Source organism: Mixophyes fleayi, chromosome 5, assembly GCF_038048845.1.
Source record: "Mixophyes fleayi isolate aMixFle1 chromosome 5, aMixFle1.hap1, whole genome shotgun sequence".
NCBI classification, from domain to species: domain Eukaryota; kingdom Metazoa; phylum Chordata; class Amphibia; order Anura; family Limnodynastidae; genus Mixophyes; species Mixophyes fleayi.
In genome coordinates, this window is record NC_134406.1 from 279,214,072 (window position 1) to 279,234,470 (window position 20,399).

General features: G+C 50.9%; 1 protein-coding gene across 1 annotated transcript; it reads right to left on the reverse strand.

Annotated features, from left to right (window-relative positions):
• Positions 1-534: 534 nt before the first annotated feature.
• On the reverse strand, positions 535-19,566 carry ABCF2 (ATP binding cassette subfamily F member 2). Its single transcript, XM_075214321.1, has 14 exons — positions 19,461-19,566; positions 9,335-9,508; positions 8,520-8,732; positions 7,432-7,614; positions 7,183-7,354; positions 7,002-7,097; positions 6,406-6,508; positions 6,208-6,303; positions 5,968-6,087; positions 4,029-4,118; positions 3,837-3,947; positions 3,421-3,612; positions 1,141-1,344; positions 535-1,037 (listed from the first exon to the last, which is right to left on the reverse strand). The coding sequence occupies exons 2-14, from the start codon at positions 9,471-9,473 to the stop codon at positions 912-914; spliced, it is 1,845 nt and encodes a 614-aa protein (XP_075070422.1). The 5' UTR covers positions 9,474-9,508; positions 19,461-19,566; the 3' UTR covers positions 535-911.
• Between the last annotated feature and the right edge of the window lie 833 nt (positions 19,567-20,399).

Consider the following 20,399-nt stretch of genomic DNA (forward strand, 5'->3'; position numbering starts at 1 on the left):
GGGCACCACCGCAGTGCACATTACACTTAGATGTGGTCAATTAGCACCAATAGAAAAGGTCGGTAACTCTGGATTACTTTCGGTAAGAGGAACCCCAACACAAATCTGTACTGCCAGCCACCGACAACATGGCAGAGTAATCCACCCCCTCACCATCCAATGTTACAGACACTTCTTTATTGTGAGCAGTTTTCAATTACGTCTATCAATGCTTTTCTTTTAACCACAAATGTTTATATTCATTAAAATGAACATTAAGTTATAATATTTAGATTAGGTCCCGGCTCTTGATGGCAGAATCACAAGACTGGATCAAGAACAGTGTTAAGAACAATTGGTGAAATGTAAAGGAAAAACCTCTAGTAGGTCAGACATGTAACGGATTTATTACCGGTTGTATTGTGGCTCCACCAGTTCCACAAGGCAGAGGTCATACAGGGGGTGACAGGAGCCCAAGTGTAGAATGCAAATATCAACTGATAAATGGACGGTATATGGGTCATTGTACAGGTAGAATATTACCCAACAGCAATGTGCAGAACACAGTTTCTCTTTATTTTTCCTTTCGGTTACAGATAAATAATTTGCTTAAAAAACAAAGAAACATACTCCATGTATGTCGGATCAGATGAGGAGAGCGCAGAAAGAAATAGTAAAGATATCCAACCCAAAGTAGAAGCTGGGTCCAATCTACGTCTCTCCCGTAAGGCCAACCAGAGATCCCGGAACAGCGACAAGCTCCCACTAGTCACTAAATTGTCCTAGTCCGGCGACTTTCACGGGGTATAGGGTGGTCTTACAGAGCAATGCATTGAACATTTTTCAGACAGGAATCTTTTGCTGATGACTATAGCGACACTTTATTAGCCATAAGTTTCCTCTTGTACTCTGCTCACGGCGAGTGCGGTGGTTCAGTTAGCCTTGCGCTGCGGCTCCTCAACATTTAGCCTGGATTTCAGATGTTCCTTGTACGATAAGATGTCTCCTGTCCACTTGGTAACCGCTTGCTTCTCACACACCCATATCTCTTGAGCCACCTGTGCAGCCAATCACAATAAGGAAAGAAGAACACAATTATTAGCATGTTACATCCTTGTCAGCTTGGAGATTCCCACGGCCTTCAGCTATCCGGGACCTCACCTGCTGGATGAGTCGGAAATCGTGGCTCACGAGCATCATTCCTCCCTCAAACTCATTGATGGCGTCTGCTAGAGCATCGATTGTCTCAATGTCCAAATGGTTAGTCGGCTCGTCCAGGAAAAGCATGTGGGGATTTTGCCAAGCCAACCAAGCAAAGCAGACGCGGCACTTCTGTCCATCAGAAAGATTACGGATTGGACTCACCTAAACATCAAAGGCAAAAGCGGAAATTTTAGTGTGAGGAGCCAGGAAAGTCTTTGTAAAAGTAAATCTCTAAAATGTAGTCAGAAGCCAGGACTCTGGGTCCCAGAAAAATCAGTGTCAATATCCCCATCACAGAAATAGCCTACATGACCACGGGGGTGAGGAAGGGAGAGATGGGGTCATTCCTCCAACCCCTGCACAACCTACAGATTAGGCAACTCCCCTACAGCCAGTGTCTTTTACCAACGTGTTTACGTCACATTACGTGTACAATGTTTTGGGAAGCGCTCTCCTATGCACCCGTCATGTGAAATAAAGCAGCTGGCAAGAGCCGCCTGTAGGTGTGCTGCCTAATCTGGAATTATTTGCATTTGTTCATTCTAGCTGGAGGTACCGGACACTGCGTATTGAGAAGATTTAACCCCTCTACAGAATAAAGCTATAACTTGCATTGTCCTGTTAGTTCATATCAGCAGTCTGCAAACTGGCAGCAACTGGAGGAAAAGGACATGTGAGGTCCAGGGAAGATAATTCCAGTGCTGGATGTAAGTAATGTGTGGAGGGCACAAGGATAGAACGTTCTGAGGGGCCCGGGCACCATATTGATGGAGGATTATACATATCTATATCCCAATTGTTCTACAAGGAGAACTTTGAAGAACTGTAGATTTAGAACATGCACTGAGGTCAATAACCATAATCGGGCTGATTAATTAAGGAAAGTACAGCAAAAAAAATTAGCAAGTTTTCTCCTGGACAAAACTATTACAATACAGGGGGGGCATTTTAGTTTATTCATTTGTACATAAAGAAAAACACTGGCTGCTTTTTCATGTAGCGTAAAAATACTTGATAGATTTATTGTTCCATTGAAACTTAAAAGTTGACTCAAACTATAAATCTGTCCCCACATTTTAAATTTATCTCCCCTCCAATGCAACACGGTTTTGCCAAGTTGCAAAGTTACTAATTTTTATTTATTTTTTTACTTTACTTTCCTTAAAGAATCAGGGCCACTGTGTACGATAATATGCACTGCGCACAACGTACAACAATACGCACTGCGCACAACGTACAACAATACGCAAAACGTACAATACGCATTGCGCACAATGTACAATACGCACAATACGCACTGCGCACAACGTACAATACGCACTGCGCACAACAATACACACTGCGCACAACGTACAACAATGCGCACAACGTAAATACGCATTGCGCACAACGTACAATACGCACAATGTACAATAATACGCACTGCGCACAACGTACAATACGCACAACGTACAATAATACGCACTGCGCACAACGTACAATAATACGCACTGCGCACAACGTACAATAATACGCACTGCGCACAACGTACAATAATACGCACTGCGCACAACGTACAATAATACGCACTGCGCACAACGTACAATAATACGCACTGCGCACAACGTACAATAATACGCACTGCGCACAACATAGCTGAAAGGAGAGAACAGGATTTCTACATTTCTCTCTCAGGTGAACACAGACTAACGGATGAGGTCATTATCTTTATTATCTTTCTGAAGGGAATGTAAAGGTGCACACACCACGAAGCCCGAGAATTAGGTCAGATGATGAAGAGGAAGCATCTGACACCCAGGCCAAGGCTGTAATCTTACAGAGGAAGTCTAGAACTGACTGGCTGCAGGGGAACACACGGAGCACCTCAAATCTCCCGAGAAGAGGAGGGAGGAAGCAGCCAGATGAGGAGGGACAGAAAGCGCTGCCCCAATATTCTCTCCAAACTCTAACACAAAGGGTCTCACTCTGGGGATCAGGAGAAACCAAACAGATAACGTCCACCAGAAAGAAAAGAAAATCAAATCCTAGGGCCCTCATATGGCTCCAACATCCTTGCAGATGTTGCTGAAAGAAAACCTGAATAAGTTCCTTGGCTGGAGGAGGGGGTTACATAGGAATAGATGACAGTTCTATACAATAAGTCACGTTTTCAGAGCTATTCGTTTTAATGCTTCCTGTCCAGTGTTGAAGATCTGATCTCCTTACACAGAGATACCTGGCCAGATGTCACAAGCTTACCTGCTGTTTTCCCGTCAATCCATATCTGCCAATGATCTTCCTCATTTCTTCCTTCTCCTTTATATCGGGGTAACACTTCATCATGTATTCTAGAGGTGACAGATCCAGGTCGAGCTGTTCAGTTAAGTGCTGGTGGTATCGACCGATCTTGACGTGAGAATGTTTCCGGATCATTCCATCTGACGGCAGCAACTGTGCAGAGCAGAGAAAAGGAGCAGATTAAAGCGGACATTGGCCTCACATCAGGAGGGATCATTTACTATATTGTGGAGGGATGTTTTGTTGTTTAAGTGGGACGATGGTTTCTAGAGGAGGGGGAAGCAATTGCTCTTGTTTCTTGGCTACTTCAGGTGGGATGGGCCAGGGTATTTGTGGAGGGTGGGAAGTCTCCAGGACAGTTATATAAATAGCCTCACCTCCCCAGTCAGTAGCTTTAATAAGGTGGATTTTCCAGCTCCGTTGGGCCCAACAAGGGCCACACGAGTATCCAGGTCTATTCCAAATTCCAAATTCTTGTATATGAGAGGCTAGATGATGGAGAGAAAGACAGAGGTTATACGTGGTCTTTCCTACACAAGGGAGAGAGGTCCCATCCCACCTGGCCTTACCCCCTCTGGGGTGTAACGAAAGCTGACATTCTGCACCATGATTACAGGAGGAGGAATCTTTCCACAGGACGGGAAGAAGAACGAGAGCGTCTGAAACAGAGGAAACATGATCAGAGCTTGTGACACGGGAACCCTCTGAGAAATTATACATCATTAAACTCTGCACAGGGTCATCCAGTTCCCTAATTCCCCTCTATAAACCAACAATGCAGCTCGTCATAAAACCCAACAAGAGCCGCGTAAATCCTGACATCAAATACAGCTTTGGTCAAATGTATGAAGTCTCTATAAAATCATAGCTAGTTTCACTACCCGGAAGGACCCCAGTTACACTCACACAGAAGATAAATGCTGGAATATTACCCTGAACCACTTTCAACCATCCAGGATGGATTTTGAAAAAAGGTTGGGCTTATTTAGGGAAATACATAAAAACACCCCCACGGACCTAGACAGACATATAATGCTGCACAAAAAGAAGGAGACCGCTCCAGGTAATCCATAAATTTCCCCTTAAATGTATGTATTAATCTAGCATTCATAGCATCAAATATACATTCAGAGGACAGGTGCACCCAATCATTGGAAAAACCCTTAGACTCATAAGGTGAGCAGAAAGACTAGTTTCCCTATTACCACCTTCTGAGTCTAAGGGTTTAGATTGGAGGCTGATCATAACTACAAGGAAATTAATTATAGAAACCATAGCAAAAAAGCATAACACATGAATCCATTATAATATGCTTAATGGTTAATCTGAGCAGTATCGCGGTCAGACAATTAAAATTGTCTATTTTACCAGTTTAATTTACCTTATGTTTCAATTCAATATGCACCTTTTATATTTCGCTACTAGTTTTAATGAATCAATTTAAGATTAATTTTACTGAATTTATTAATTTTCAAATGTACTCATCCATGTGAGTGCCCCATGAGATCATTTATTTTCTTTCTCCTTTACTATGTCTTAATATAATGCTGCACACTAAGATTTAAATAAGTACATGACCAGTGTATTCCTCAGACCACCCCTATTCAAACGACAGAATATGGACCATTCCATGGACCTCCCCCATTCATACGACAGAATATGGACCATTCCATGGATTACCCCCATTCATACGACAGAATATGGACCATTCCATGGACCACCCCCATTCATACGACAGAATATGGACCATTCCATGGACCACCCCCATTCATACGACAGAATATGGACCATTCCATGGACCACCCCCATTCATACGACAGAATATGGACCAATCCATGGACCACCCCCATTCATACGACAGAATATGGACCAATCCATGGACCACCCCCATTCATACGACAGAATATGGACCATTCCATGGACCACCCCCATTCATACGACAGAATATGGACCATTCCATGGACCACCCCCATTCATACGACAGAATATGGACCATTCCATGCACCACCCCCATTCATACGACAGAATATGGACCAATCCATGGACCACCCCCATTCATACGACAGAATATGGACCATTCCATGGACCACCCCCATTCATACGACAGAATATGGACCATTCCATGGACCACCCCCATTCATACGACAGAATATGGACCATTCCATGGACCACCCCCATTCATACGACAGAATATGGACCATTCCATGGACCACCCCCATTCATACGACAGAATATGGACCAATCCATGGACCACCCCCATTCATACGACAGAATATGGACCAATCCATGGACCACCCCCATTCATACGACAGAATATGGACCATTCCATGGACCACCCCCATTCATACGACAGAATATGGACCATTCCATGCACCACCCCCATTCATACGACAGAATATGGACCATTCCATGGACCACCCCCATTCATACGACAGAATATGGACCATTCCATGCACCACCCCCTTCAATAGTGGGAAAACATTAACAAAAGACAGACTGGAAGGCTACCTTATCATTGATAACTTTCTCCGTCAGCCCAGAGGACATCATCTTCTGGAGCGTCTTCTCTTTACTCTGCGCCTGGCGCGCTAGCTTAGCGCTACCATGACCAAACCGTGCAATGTAGTTCTACATACACAGAGAAAACAGCTCAGTCATGTAGCTCAATTTCATTCCCAGACATCACCCACCCCGAATGTCTGAAGACGCCACTTCATATTGGGCCCTCCCTGTGTGTGTAAGACTCACTTTCATATGTGTAATCTGATCCTGCTCCCAGTTAAATCTCTTCATCTGATTCTCCTCCAGCTCCAGCCGAGTTTTCACATACTGGTCGTAGTTGCCCTGGGAGGATAATAAAATAAAAGGACTATAAACCCGAAACAGTGATTTATAGCACCGGTGCGTCATCGCCACCTGCTGGCTGTACACCTGTAACACACTCACCGTGTAATATTTCAGTTTACGGTTGTGCAAGTGCATGATGTTTGTACAGACTCCATTAAGGAAATCCTGAGAGTGAGACACAAGGACCAGGATTCTGCGGAAACTGATATATACACATAAATTAACCTTGGAGTAATGTCTTTGGTATAGTACTTATACTTAGAAAATTCTAATATGTTAAAAAACAAAAACAAGTACTTTAAAAACAACTTTTTCCAGTTCCTTGAAATGTTTAAATGGTTTTGTTTAAAATATAAAGAAATTGGTATAATAGTTCCAAAAATGTAAGTTGCAAGTGGCCATAATGAGAAAAAAAAAAGAACTATTGTGTCATAGACAAATAACCGGGGTCTTTACTGAAACATCCTAAAGCCCCGGAAACTGCGATCACAAAACATAAAGAATCATTTTTTGGAGTATTTATGGAACTTGAACCAATTCTATTAAAAGGAAGGAATGGATATAAACTGTACTCTGATGCCCCAATCAGTCCCAGAAACAAACACATATACAACATATCTCTCTATCCAGAACGCTGCCTGGTCATCGCTTATTAGCAGGTTCCCGTTACATATAGGGCATGAAGTGTTACTAACGATTTGAGTTCCTCCTCCAGCCAGACACAGGCCTCCAGATCCAGGTGATTAGTCGGCTCATCGAGAAGTAACATGAATGGGCGGATGAACAGGGCTCTGTAGACGGAGAACAGATAAGATATATAATAATCCAGAACACATATACAAAAAAAAAATATTAGAATCCAAAATAGGCCGTTACCTGGCCAGAGCCACCCGCATTCTCCAGCCTCCACTGAAGTCCTTTAGCTTCTTCCTCTGCATGGCCGGGGTGAACCCAAGCCCATGCAGGATCCGAGATGCCCGCACCTCAGCCTTGGCAGCGTCCAATTCCTCCAGCCTCTCATAGAGCTCCAGCAGCTTCTCACACTCGGCTGCCAATAGAAGAAAGAAAGGTTAGAAGGCCGTAAACGGATGACACCGGCAGGATCCTCGGTGGACAACCTCCTACCGTCTACATGAGCCAGCCGCTCTGCCTCTTTCTCCAGCATGGTTCTTTCTGTGTCCACCTCCATCACACAGTGCAGAGCCGTCTTCTCACTGGGCGGCATCTCGCGAGTTAGGTGATATATATCTATGTGCTCAGGTATTGGCACCTCGCGTGCCCCCACTGCTGACAAAAGCATGGATTTCCCTGGGGAGGAAGGAGAGGGGCACAATTAACCAAAAGATAAGGAAGCAGATTTGTAAATTTTCCGATTCACAATTGTAAAGAGATCAGCTTATTCTGCCACTATACCACACTGGCACCCCCAGCTATAATGGGGTATCAACGCCAGGCTCCTTAACCTGCGCCCGGAGATGGTTACACTTCCTGGGTAGTGTGCAGCTGCTGTAGCACATCTTTGTCGGTTGCTTTGAGTCCTTACTGACTGCTTAATATGGATCAGGACTGCTGCCAGAGTGCTGACACAGGACATCCAGGGAACAGATTAAAGTGTGGGCATTAACACAAAGATAAGGTTTTATTGGACGTTTAGCTCTTATAAGAGGTGTTCATTACACACAACACCTCAAGACAGGGACATTAAAACACTTGTACATGGGCCACTAGCCTTCCTTTTATAGGGACTGTACATAAGTGCTGGTGAGAGATGACTCAGCCCCTTCCATCAATCCAGGCTGGTCCTCTTATCAGTGCACAAAGACCAACCTGAATCATTCACTTTCACACTGGCGTCAGAGGTGGGGTCAGGTCCCAGTCCACATTTAGCCAAAGCAGACAATCCAAGGAAAATCAAAACTTTAGTCAGGAAATGCACTTTCATTTGTTACAATAAAGATGTGTATGTGATGTAAACATATAAAATAGTATATAAAAAATAGTGCCCTGCATTACGTCACTGTGCGGGTGCAAAGACAGATAAAGGGGGTAAAGTTTGTTTGACGGTCACTTGTCAGTGACTTGGGATGTGGCACAGGCACACGGCTAAATATGGAAGGGTTTCCCCGCAGCAGTTCTAGAATCCAAGGAAAAATCATACGTTCCACCATCTATAACAACATTTCACGGACACAGATTTGCGGTCACAGTCTTACCGGTGCCATTGAGCCCAATCAGTCCGTATCTTCTGCCGGAATTGAGCTCTAATGTAGTATCACTCAGCAGCTCCTGTCCGTGGAAAGTCAGCGACATATTGATGATATGGACGTCAGTACTGTTCGGGTGTGAGGCCAGAACACCAGTCACTGCCCGAGCAGCTGCTTTCCGAAGCTCAAAGTCCTCCATCTGAGGAGACTCATCACTTCCATCTGGAAAAATAGAAAAAAAAGAATCTGCTGCAAAAGCGGAGAGGAAATAACCTGGAAGGTTCCACGAAGACAATACCCTCAGAAACAAACAACACAACAATCATTCATTAGCTTATTCATCAAGGTAAACAATATAGAAGAGTAACTGTCCTCTAACCCAGTCTGGAACATCCGAGATAATGCTGCACCCACAGGATGTACAGAGGATAAACAAGTACAATACTAATACAAATACTGGTCAGCTATATTCTTACACTACAACTTAGGGTCCAGCTAGGACGTGCCCCACCCCAATTCTAAACCTGTCTGTACATATTAAATTTGCCATGGAACAAACAAACTTACAATATGAAAGTGTATATATAATGTGTGTCTGCGTGGGATTCCTCCAGGTGCTCCGGTTTCCTCCCACACTCTAAAAACAAACTGGTAGGTTAAATGTCTGCTGACAAAATTAACACTAGTCTGTGTGTGAGTTAGAGAATTTAGACTGTAAGCCTAATGGGGCAGGAGCTGATTGACAAAGATTCTCTCTATACAGCGCTGCGGAATTGGTGGCGCTCTATTAATAAATGGATGATGATGCAAGAACATGGACTCACCGGCAGCCAGGGTGCCATTGGTAGGTTGTGGCTCAGCTTCCTCTGCGACACATTCTTCATTTTCTTTCTTGGGCCTCTGACGGGCCTTTGCTGCCTCCTTTTTCTTGGCAGCTTTCTTCTTGGCGAGGTCAGAGGGCATGTCTGCAGTTTAGGGGGTCAGATGTTCCGGACAAGCTGAAGAGGAGACATAGAATAGGACCCATGATAGACTCGTTCTCATAACAGGGAGGACCCCCATCATGTCTACACGGTGCTGTCTGCGCCATGACTGGCTCACACCCCAATACACCATCACATCCAGCCACCCATCATGTCTACACGGTGCTGTCTGATGTATGACCGGCTCACACCCCAATACACCATCACATCCAGCCCCCCATCATGTCTACACGGTGCTGTCTGCGCCATGACCGGCTCACACCCCAATACACCATCACATCCAGCCCCCCATCATGTCTACACGGTGCTGTCTGCGCCATGAGCGGCTCACACCCCAATACACCATCACATCCAGCCCCCAATCATGTCTACACAGGGCTGACTGCTCTATGACCGGCTCACACCCCAATACACCATCACATCCAGCCCCCCATCATGTCCACACAGTGCTGTCTGCTCTATGACCGGCTCACACCCCAATACACCACCACATCCAGCCCCCCATCATGTCTATACGGTGCTGTCTGAGCCATGACCGGCTCACACCCCAATACACCATCACATCCAGCCCCCCCATCATGTCTACACAGGGCTGACTGCTCTATGACCGGCTCACACCCCAATACACCATCACATCCAGCCCCCCATCATGTCCACACAGTGCTGTCTGCTCTATGACCGGCTCACACCCCAATACACCACCACATCCAGCCCCCCATCATGTCTATACGGTGCTGTCTGAGCCATGACCGGCTCACACCCCAATACACCACCACATCCAGCCCCCCCATCATGTCTACACGGTGCTGTCTGATGTATGACCGGCTCACACCCCAATACACCATCACATCCAGCCCCCCATCATGTCTACACGGTGCTGTCTGCTGTATGACCGGCTCACACCCCAATACACCATCACATCCAGCCCCCCATCATGTCTACACGGTGCTGTCTGATGTATGACCGGCTCACACCCCAATACACCATCACATCCAGCCCCCCATCATGTCTACACGGTGCTGTCTGATGTATGACCGGCTCACACCCCAATACACCATCACATCCAGCCCCCAATCATGTCTACACGGTGCAGTCTACTCTATGACCGGCTCACACCCCAATACACCATCACATCCAGCCCCCCATCATGTCTACACGGTGCTGTCTGATGTATGACCGGCTCACACCCCAATACACCATCACATCCAGCCCCCCATCATGTCTACACGGTGCTGTCTGCGCCATGACCGGCTCACACCCCAATACACCATCACATCCAGCCCCCCATCATGTCTACACGGTGCTGTCTGATGTATGACCGGCTCACACCCCAATACACCATCACATCCAGCCCCCCATCATGTCTACACGGTGCTGTCTGATGTATGACCGGCTCACACCCCAATACACCACCACATCCAGCCCCCCATCATGTCTACACGGTGCTGTCTGCGCCATGACCGGCTCACACCCCAATACACCATCACATCCAGCCCCCCATCATGTCTACACGGTGCTGTCTGATGTATGACCGGCTCACACCCCAATACACCACCACATCCAGCCCCCCCCATCATGTCTACACGGTGCTGTCTGATGTATGACCGGCTCACACCCCAATACACCATCACATCCAGCCCCCCATCATGTCTACACGGTGCTGTCTGCGCCATGACCGGCTCACACCCCAATACACCATCACATCCAGCCACCCATCATGTCTACACGGTGCTGTCTGATGTATGACCGGCTCACACCCCAATACACCATCACATCCAGCCCCCCATCATGTCTACACGGTGCTGTCTGCGCCATGACCGGCTCACACCCCAATACACCATCACATCCAGCCCCCCATCATGTCTACACGGTGCTGTCTGCGCCATGAGCGGCTCACACCCCAATACACCATCACATCCAGCCCCCAATCATGTCTACACAGGGCTGACTGCTCTATGACCGGCTCACACCCCAATACACCATCACATCCAGCCCCCCATCATGTCCACACAGTGCTGTCTGCTCTATGACCGGCTCACACCCCAATACACCACCACATCCAGCCCCCCATCATGTCTATACGGTGCTGTCTGAGCCATGACCGGCTCACACCCCAATACACCACCACATCCAGCCCCCCCATCATGTCCACACGGTGCTGTCTGATGTATGACCGGCTCACACCCCAATACACCATCACATCCAGCCCCCCATCATGTCTACACGGTGCTGTCTGCTGTATGACCGGCTCACACCCCAATACACCATCACATCCAGCCCCCCATCATGTCTACACGGTGCTGTCTGATGTATGACCGGCTCACACCCCAATACACCATCACATCCAGCCCCCAATCATGTCTACACGGTGCAGTCTGCTCTATGACCGGCTCACACCCCAATACACCATCACATCCAGCCCCCAATCATGTCTACACGGTGCTGTCTGCGCCATGACCGGCTCACACCCCAATACACCATCACATCCAGCCCCCCATCATGTCTACACGGTGCTGTCTGATGTATGACCGGCTCACACCCCAATACACCATCACATCCAGCCCCCCATCATGTCTACACGGTGCTGTCTGCGCCATGACCGGCTCACACCCCAATACACCATCACATCCAGCCCCCCATCATGTCTACACGGTGCTGTCTGATGTATGACCGGCTCACACCCCAATACACCATCACATCCAGCCCCCCATCATGTCTACACGGTGCTGTCTGATGTATGACCGGCTCACACCCCAATACACCACCACATCCAGCCCCCCATCATGTCTACACGGTGCTGTCTGCGCCATGACCGGCTCACACCCCAATACACCATCACATCCAGCCCCCCATCATGTCTACACGGTGCTGTCTGATGTATGACCGGCTCACACCCCAATACACCACCACATCCAGCCCCCCCCCATCATGTCTACACGGTGCTGTCTGATGTATGACCGGCTCACACCCCAATACACCATCACATCCAGCCCCCCATCATGTCTACACGGTGCTGTCTGCTGTATGACCGGCTCACACCCCAATACACCATCACATCCAGCCCCCCATCATGTCTACACGGTGCTGTCTGATGTATGACCGGCTCACACCCCAATACACCATCACATCCAGCCCCCAATCATGTCTACACGGTGCAGTCTGCGCCATGACCGGCTCACACCCCAATACACCATCACATCCAGCCCCCCATCATGTCTACACGGTGCTGTCTGCGCCATGACCGGCTCACACCCCAATACACCATCACATCCAGCCCCCCATCATGTCTACACGGTGCTGTCTGATGTATGACCGGCTCACACCCCAATACACCATCACATCCAGCCCCCCATCATGTCTACACGGTGCTGTCTGATGTATGACCGGCTCACACCCCAATACACCACCACATCCAGCCCCCCATCATGTCTACACGGTGCTGTCTGCGCCATGACCGGCTCACACCCCAATACACCATCACATCCAGCCCCCCATCATGTCTACACGGTGCTGTCTGATGTATGACCGGCTCACACCCCAATACACCACCACATCCAGCCCCCCCCATCATGTCTACACGGTGCTGTCTGATGTATGACCGGCTCACACCCCAATACACCACCACATCCAGCCCCCAATCATGTCTACACGGTGCTGTCTGATGTATGACCGGCTCACACCCCAATACACCATCACATCCAGCCCCCCATCATGTCTACACGGTGCTGTCTGCCGTATGACCGGCTCACACCCCAATACACCATCACATCCAGCCCCCCATCATGTCTACACGGTGCTGTCTGCGCCATGACCGGCTCACACCCCAATACACCATCACATCCAGCCCCCCATCATGTCTACACGGTGCTGTCTGATGTATGACCGGCTCACACCCCAATACACCATCACATCCAGCCCCCCATCATGTCTACACGGTGCTGTCTGATGTATGACCGGCTCACACCCCAATACACCACCACATCCAGCCCCCCATCATGTCTACACGGTGCTGTCTGCGCCATGACCGGCTCACACCCCAATACACCATCACATCCAGCCCCCCATCATGTCTACACGGTGCTGTCTGATGTATGACCGGCTCACACCCCAATACACCACCACATCCAGCCCCCCCCATCATGTCTACACGGTGCTGTCTGATGTATGACCGGCTCACACCCCAATACACCACCACATCCAGCCCCCAATCATGTCTACACGGTGCTGTCTGATGTATGACCGGCTCACACCCCAATACACCATCACATCCAGCCCCCCATCATGTCTACACGGTGCAGTCTGCTCTATGACCGGCTCACACCCCAATACACCATCACATCCAGCCCCCAATCATGTCTACACGGTGCTGTCTGCGCCATGACCGGCTCACACCCCAATACACCATCACATCCAGCCCCCCATCATGTCTACACGGTGCTGTCTGCGCCATGACCGGCTCACACCCCAATACACCACCACATCCAGCCCCCCATCATGTCTACACGGTGCTGTCTGCGCCATGACCGGCTCACACCCCAATACACCACCACATCCAGCCCCCCATCATGTCTACACGGTGCTGTCTGATGTATGACCGGCTCACACCCCAATACACCACCACATCCAGCCCCCCCCATCATGTCTACACGGTGCTGTCTGATGTATGACCGGCTCACACCCCAATACACCACCACATCCAGCCCCCAATCATGTCTACACGGTGCTGTCTGATGTATGACCGGCTCACACCCCAATACACCCCCCCATCATGTCTACACGGTGCTGTCTGCTGTATGACCGGCTCACACCCCAATACACCATCACATCCAGCCCCCCATCATGTCTACACGGTGCTGTCTGCGCCATGACCGGCTCACACCCCAATACACCATCACATCCAGCCCCCCATCATGTCTACACGGTGCTGTCTGATGTATGACCGGCTCACACCCCAATACACCATCACATCCAGCCCCCCATCATGTCTACACGGTGCTGTCTGATGTATGACCGGCTCACACCCCAATACACCACCACATCCAGCCCCCCATCATGTCTACACGGTGCTGTCTGCGCCATGACCGGCTCACACCCCAATACACCATCACATCCAGCCCCCCATCATGTCTACACGGTGCTGTCTGATGTATGACCGGCTCACACCCCAATACACCACCACATCCAGCCCCCCCCATCATGTCTACACGGTGCTGTCTGATGTATGACCGGCTCACACCCCAATACACCACCACATCCAGCCCCCAATCATGTCTACACGGTGCTGTCTGATGTATGACCGGCTCACACCCCAATACACCATCACATCCAGCCCCCCATCATGTCTACACGGTGCAGTCTGCTCTATGACCGGCTCACACCCCAATACACCATCACATCCAGCCCCCCATCATGTCTACACGGTGCTGTCTGCGCCATGACCGGCTCACACCCCAATACACCATCACATCCAGCCCCCCATCATGTCTACACGGTGCTGTCTGCGCCATGAGCGGCTCACACCCCAATACACCATCACATCCAGCCCCCAATCATGTCTACACAGGGCTGACTGCTCTATGACCGGCTCACACCCCAATACACCATCACATCCAGCCCCCCATCATGTCCACACAGTGCTGTCTGCTCTATGACCGGCTCACACCCCAATACACCACCACATCCAGCCCCCCATCATGTCTATACGGTGCTGTCTGAGCCATGACCGGCTCACACCCCAATACACCACCACATCCAGCCCCCCCATCATGTCCACACGGTGCTGTCTGATGTATGACCGGCTCACACCCCAATACACCATCACATCCAGCCCCCCATCATGTCTACACGGTGCTGTCTGCTGTATGACCGGCTCACACCCCAATACACCATCACATCCAGCCCCCCATCATGTCTACACGGTGCTGTCTGATGTATGACCGGCTCACACCCCAATACACCATCACATCCAGCCCCCAATCATGTCTACACGGTGCAGTCTGCTCTATGACCGGCTCACACCCCAATACACCATCACATCCAGCCCCCAATCATGTCTACACGGTGCTGTCTGCGCCATGACCGGCTCACACCCCAATACACCATCACATCCAGCCCCCCATCATGTCTACACGGTGCTGTCTGATGTATGACCGGCTCACACCCCAATACACCATCACATCCAGCCCCCCATCATGTCTACACGGTGCTGTCTGCGCCATGACCGGCTCACACCCCAATACACCATCACATCCAGCCCCCCATCATGTCTACACGGTGCTGTCTGATGTATGACCGGCTCACACCCCAATACACCATCACATCCAGCCCCCCATCATGTCTACACGGTGCTGTCTGATGTATGACCGGCTCACACCCCAATACACCACCACATCCAGCCCCCCATCATGTCTACACGGTGCTGTCTGCGCCATGACCGGCTCACACCCCAATACACCATCACATCCAGCCCCCCATCATGTCTACACGGTGCTGTCTGATGTATGACCGGCTCACACCCCAATACACCACCACATCCAGCCCCCCCCCATCATGTCTACACGGTGCTGTCTGATGTATGACCGGCTCACACCCCAATACACCATCACATCCAGCCCCCCATCATGTCTACACGGTGCTGTCTGCTGTATGACCGGCTCACACCCCAATACACCATCACATCCAGCCCCCCATCATGTCTACACGGTGCTGTCTGATGTATGACCGGCTCACACCCCAATACACCATCACATCCAGCCCCCAATCATGTCTACACGGTGCAGTCTGCGCCATGACCGGCTCACACCCCAATACACCATCACATCCAGCCCCCCATCATGTCTACACGGTGCTGTCTGCGCCATGACCGGCTCACACCCCAATACACCATCACATCCAGCCCCCCATCATGTCTACACGGTGCTGTCTGATGTATGACCGGCTCACACCCCAATACACCATCACATCCAGCCCCCCATCATGTCTACACGGTGCTGTCTGATGTATGACCGGCTCACACCCCAATACACCACCACATCCAGCCCCCCATCATGTCTACACGGTGCTGTCTGCGCCATGACCGGCTCACACCCCAATACACCATCACATCCAGCCCCCCATCATGTCTACACGGTGCTGTCTGATGTATGACCGGCTCACACCCCAATACACCACCACATCCAGCCCCCCCCATCATGTCTACACGGTGCTGTCTGATGTATGACCGGCTCACACCCCAATACACCACCACATCCAGCCCCCAATCATGTCTACACGGTGCTGTCTGATGTATGACCGGCTCACACCCCAATACACCATCACATCCAGCCCCCCATCATGTCTACACGGTGCTGTCTGCCGTATGACCGGCTCACACCCCAATACACCATCACATCCAGCCCCCCATCATGTCTACACGGTGCTGTCTGCGCCATGACCGGCTCACACCCCAATACACCATCACATCCAGCCCCCCATCATGTCTACACGGTGCTGTCTGATGTATGACCGGCTCACACCCCAATACACCATCACATCCAGCCCCCCATCATGTCTACACGGTGCTGTCTGATGTATGACCGGCTCACACCCCAATACACCACCACATCCAGCCCCCCATCATGTCTACACGGTGCTGTCTGCGCCATGACCGGCTCACACCCCAATACACCATCACATCCAGCCCCCCATCATGTCTACACGGTGCTGTCTGATGTATGACCGGCTCACACCCCAATACACCACCACATCCAGCCCCCCCCATCATGTCTACACGGTGCTGTCTGATGTATGACCGGCTCACACCCCAATACACCACCACATCCAGCCCCCAATCATGTCTACACGGTGCTGTCTGATGTATGACCGGCTCACACCCCAATACACCATCACATCCAGCCCCCCATCATGTCTACACGGTGCAGTCTGCTCTATGACCGGCTCACACCCCAATACACCATCACATCCAGCCCCCAATCATGTCTACACGGTGCTGTCTGCGCCATGACCGGCTCACACCCCAATACACCATCACATCCAGCCCCCCATCATGTCTACACGGTGCTGTCTGCGCCATGACCGGCTCACACCCCAATACACCACCACATCCAGCCCCCCATCATGTCTACACGGTGCTGTCTGCGCCATGACCGGCTCACACCCCAATACACCACCACATCCAGCCCCCCATCATGTCTACACGGTGCTGTCTGATGTATGACCGGCTCACACCCCAATACACCACCACATCCAGCCCCCCCCATCATGTCTACACGGTGCTGTCTGATGTATGACCGGCTCACACCCCAATACACCACCACATCCAGCCCCCAATCATGTCTACACGGTGCTGTCTGATGTATGACCGGCTCACACCCCAATACACCATCACATCCAGCCCCCCATCATGTCTACACGGTGCTGTCTGCTGTATGACCGGCTCACACCCCAATACACCATCACATCCAGCCCCCCATCATGTCTACACGGTGCTGTCTGCGCCATGACCGGCTCACACCCCAATACACCATCACATCCAGCCCCCCATCATGTCTACACGGTGCTGTCTGATGTATGACCGGCTCACACCCCAATACACCATCACATCCAGCCCCCCATCATGTCTACACGGTGCTGTCTGATGTATGACCGGCTCACACCCCAATACACCACCACATCCAGCCCCCCATCATGTCTACACGGTGCTGTCTGCGCCATGACCGGCTCACACCCCAATACACCATCACATCCAGCCCCCCATCATGTCTACACGGTGCTGTCTGATGTATGACCGGCTCACACCCCAATACACCACCACATCCAGCCCCCCCCATCATGTCTACACGGTGCTGTCTGATGTATGACCGGCTCACACCCCAATACACCACCACATCCAGCCCCCAATCATGTCTACACGGTGCTGTCTGATGTATGACCGGCTCACACCCCAATACACCATCACATCCAGCCCCCCATCATGTCTACACGGTGCAGTCTGCTCTATGACCGGCTCACACCCCAATACACCATCACATCCAGCCCCCAATCATGTCTACACGGTGCTGTCTGCGCCATGACCGGCTCACACCCCAATACACCATCACATCCAGCCCCCCATCATGTCTACACGGTGCTGTCTGCGCCATGACCGGCTCACACCCCAATACACCACCACATCCAGCCCCCCATCATGTCTACACGGTGCTGTCTGCGCCATGACCGGCTCACACCCCAATACACCACCACATCCAGCCCCCCATCATGTCTACACGGTGCTGTCTGATGTATGACCGGCTCACACCCCAATACACCACCACATCCAGCCCCCCATCATGTCTACACGGTGCTGTCTGCGCCATGACCGGCTCACACCCCAATACACCATCACATCCAGCCCCCCATCATGTCTACACGGTGCTGTCTGATGTATGACCGGCTCACACCCCAATACACCACCACATCCAGCCCCCCCCCATCATGTCTACACGGTGCTGTCTGATGTATGACCGGCTCACACCCCAATACACCACCACATCCAGCCCCCAATCATGTCTACACGGTGCTGTCTGATGTATGACCGGCTCACACCCCAATACACCATCACATCCAGCCCCCCATCATGTCTACACGGTGCTGTCTGCTGTATGACCGGCTCACACCCCAATACACCATCACATCCAGCCCCCAATCATGTCTACACGGTGCTGTCTGCGCCATGACCGGCTCACACCCCAATACACCACCACATCCAGCCCCCCATCATGTCTACACGGTGCTGTCTGCTGTATGACCGGCTCACACCCCAATACACCATCACATCCAGCCCCCCATCATGTCTACACGGTGCTGTCTGATGTATGACCGGCTCACACCCCAATACACCATCACATCCAGCCCCCCATCATGTCTACACGGTGCTGTCTGCTGTATGACCGGCTCACACCCTCCTCCGAGCTCCGCACCCGGCTCTCACCTCTCTCTCTCCCGGTGTCTGTCTCACACTCTTCCCCACGTGCCGCCGGCTCTCTATCCAATCAGCGCACTCGTTACTCCGAAGCCGGTGGTGCGAGCGCTTTGAATTCTGGGAGTTGTGGTATTTTTGTCTACTTTTTACTATAGAAGACTATTGTGACGCCACTACATATCCCAACATGCTCCGCGGCCCCGCCATGCTATTGTACGTACGTCATGCAGAGCAAATCCTCCGGCAAGGATGTGTGCACCAAGAATATCATTCCCCTTCCAGCTAGTGTGACATTTATTACAGTCACCTCATTCACAGTCCCCCTCTCACCCAGTGTCACCTCATTCACAGTCCCCCCGTCACCAAGTGTCACCTCATTTACAGTCCCCTCTCACCCAGTGTCACCTCATTTACAGTCCCCCCCTCACCCAGTGTCACCTCATTCACAGCCCCCCCTCACCCAGTGTCACCTCATTCACAGTCCCCCCCTCACCAAGTGTCACCTCATTCACAGTCCCCCTCTCACCCAGTGTCACCTCATTCACAGTCCCCCCCCTCACCCAGTGTCACCTCATTCACAGCCCCCCCTCACCCAGTGTCACCTCATTTACAGTCCCCCCTCACCCAGTGTCACCTCATTCACAGTCCCCCTCTCACCCAGTGTCACCTCATTCACAGTCCCCCCCTCACCCAGTGTCACCTCATTTACAGTCCCCCCTCACCCAGTGTCACCTCATTCACAGTCCCCCTCTCACCCAGTGTCACCTCATTCACAGTCCCCCCCTCACCCAGTGTCACCTCATTTACAGTCCCCCTCACCCAGTGTCACCTCATTCACAGTCCCCCCGTCACCAAGTGTCACCTCATTTACAGTCCCCTCTCACCCAGTGTCACCTCATTTACAGTCCCCCCCTCACCCAGTGTCACCTCATTCACAGCCCCCCCTCA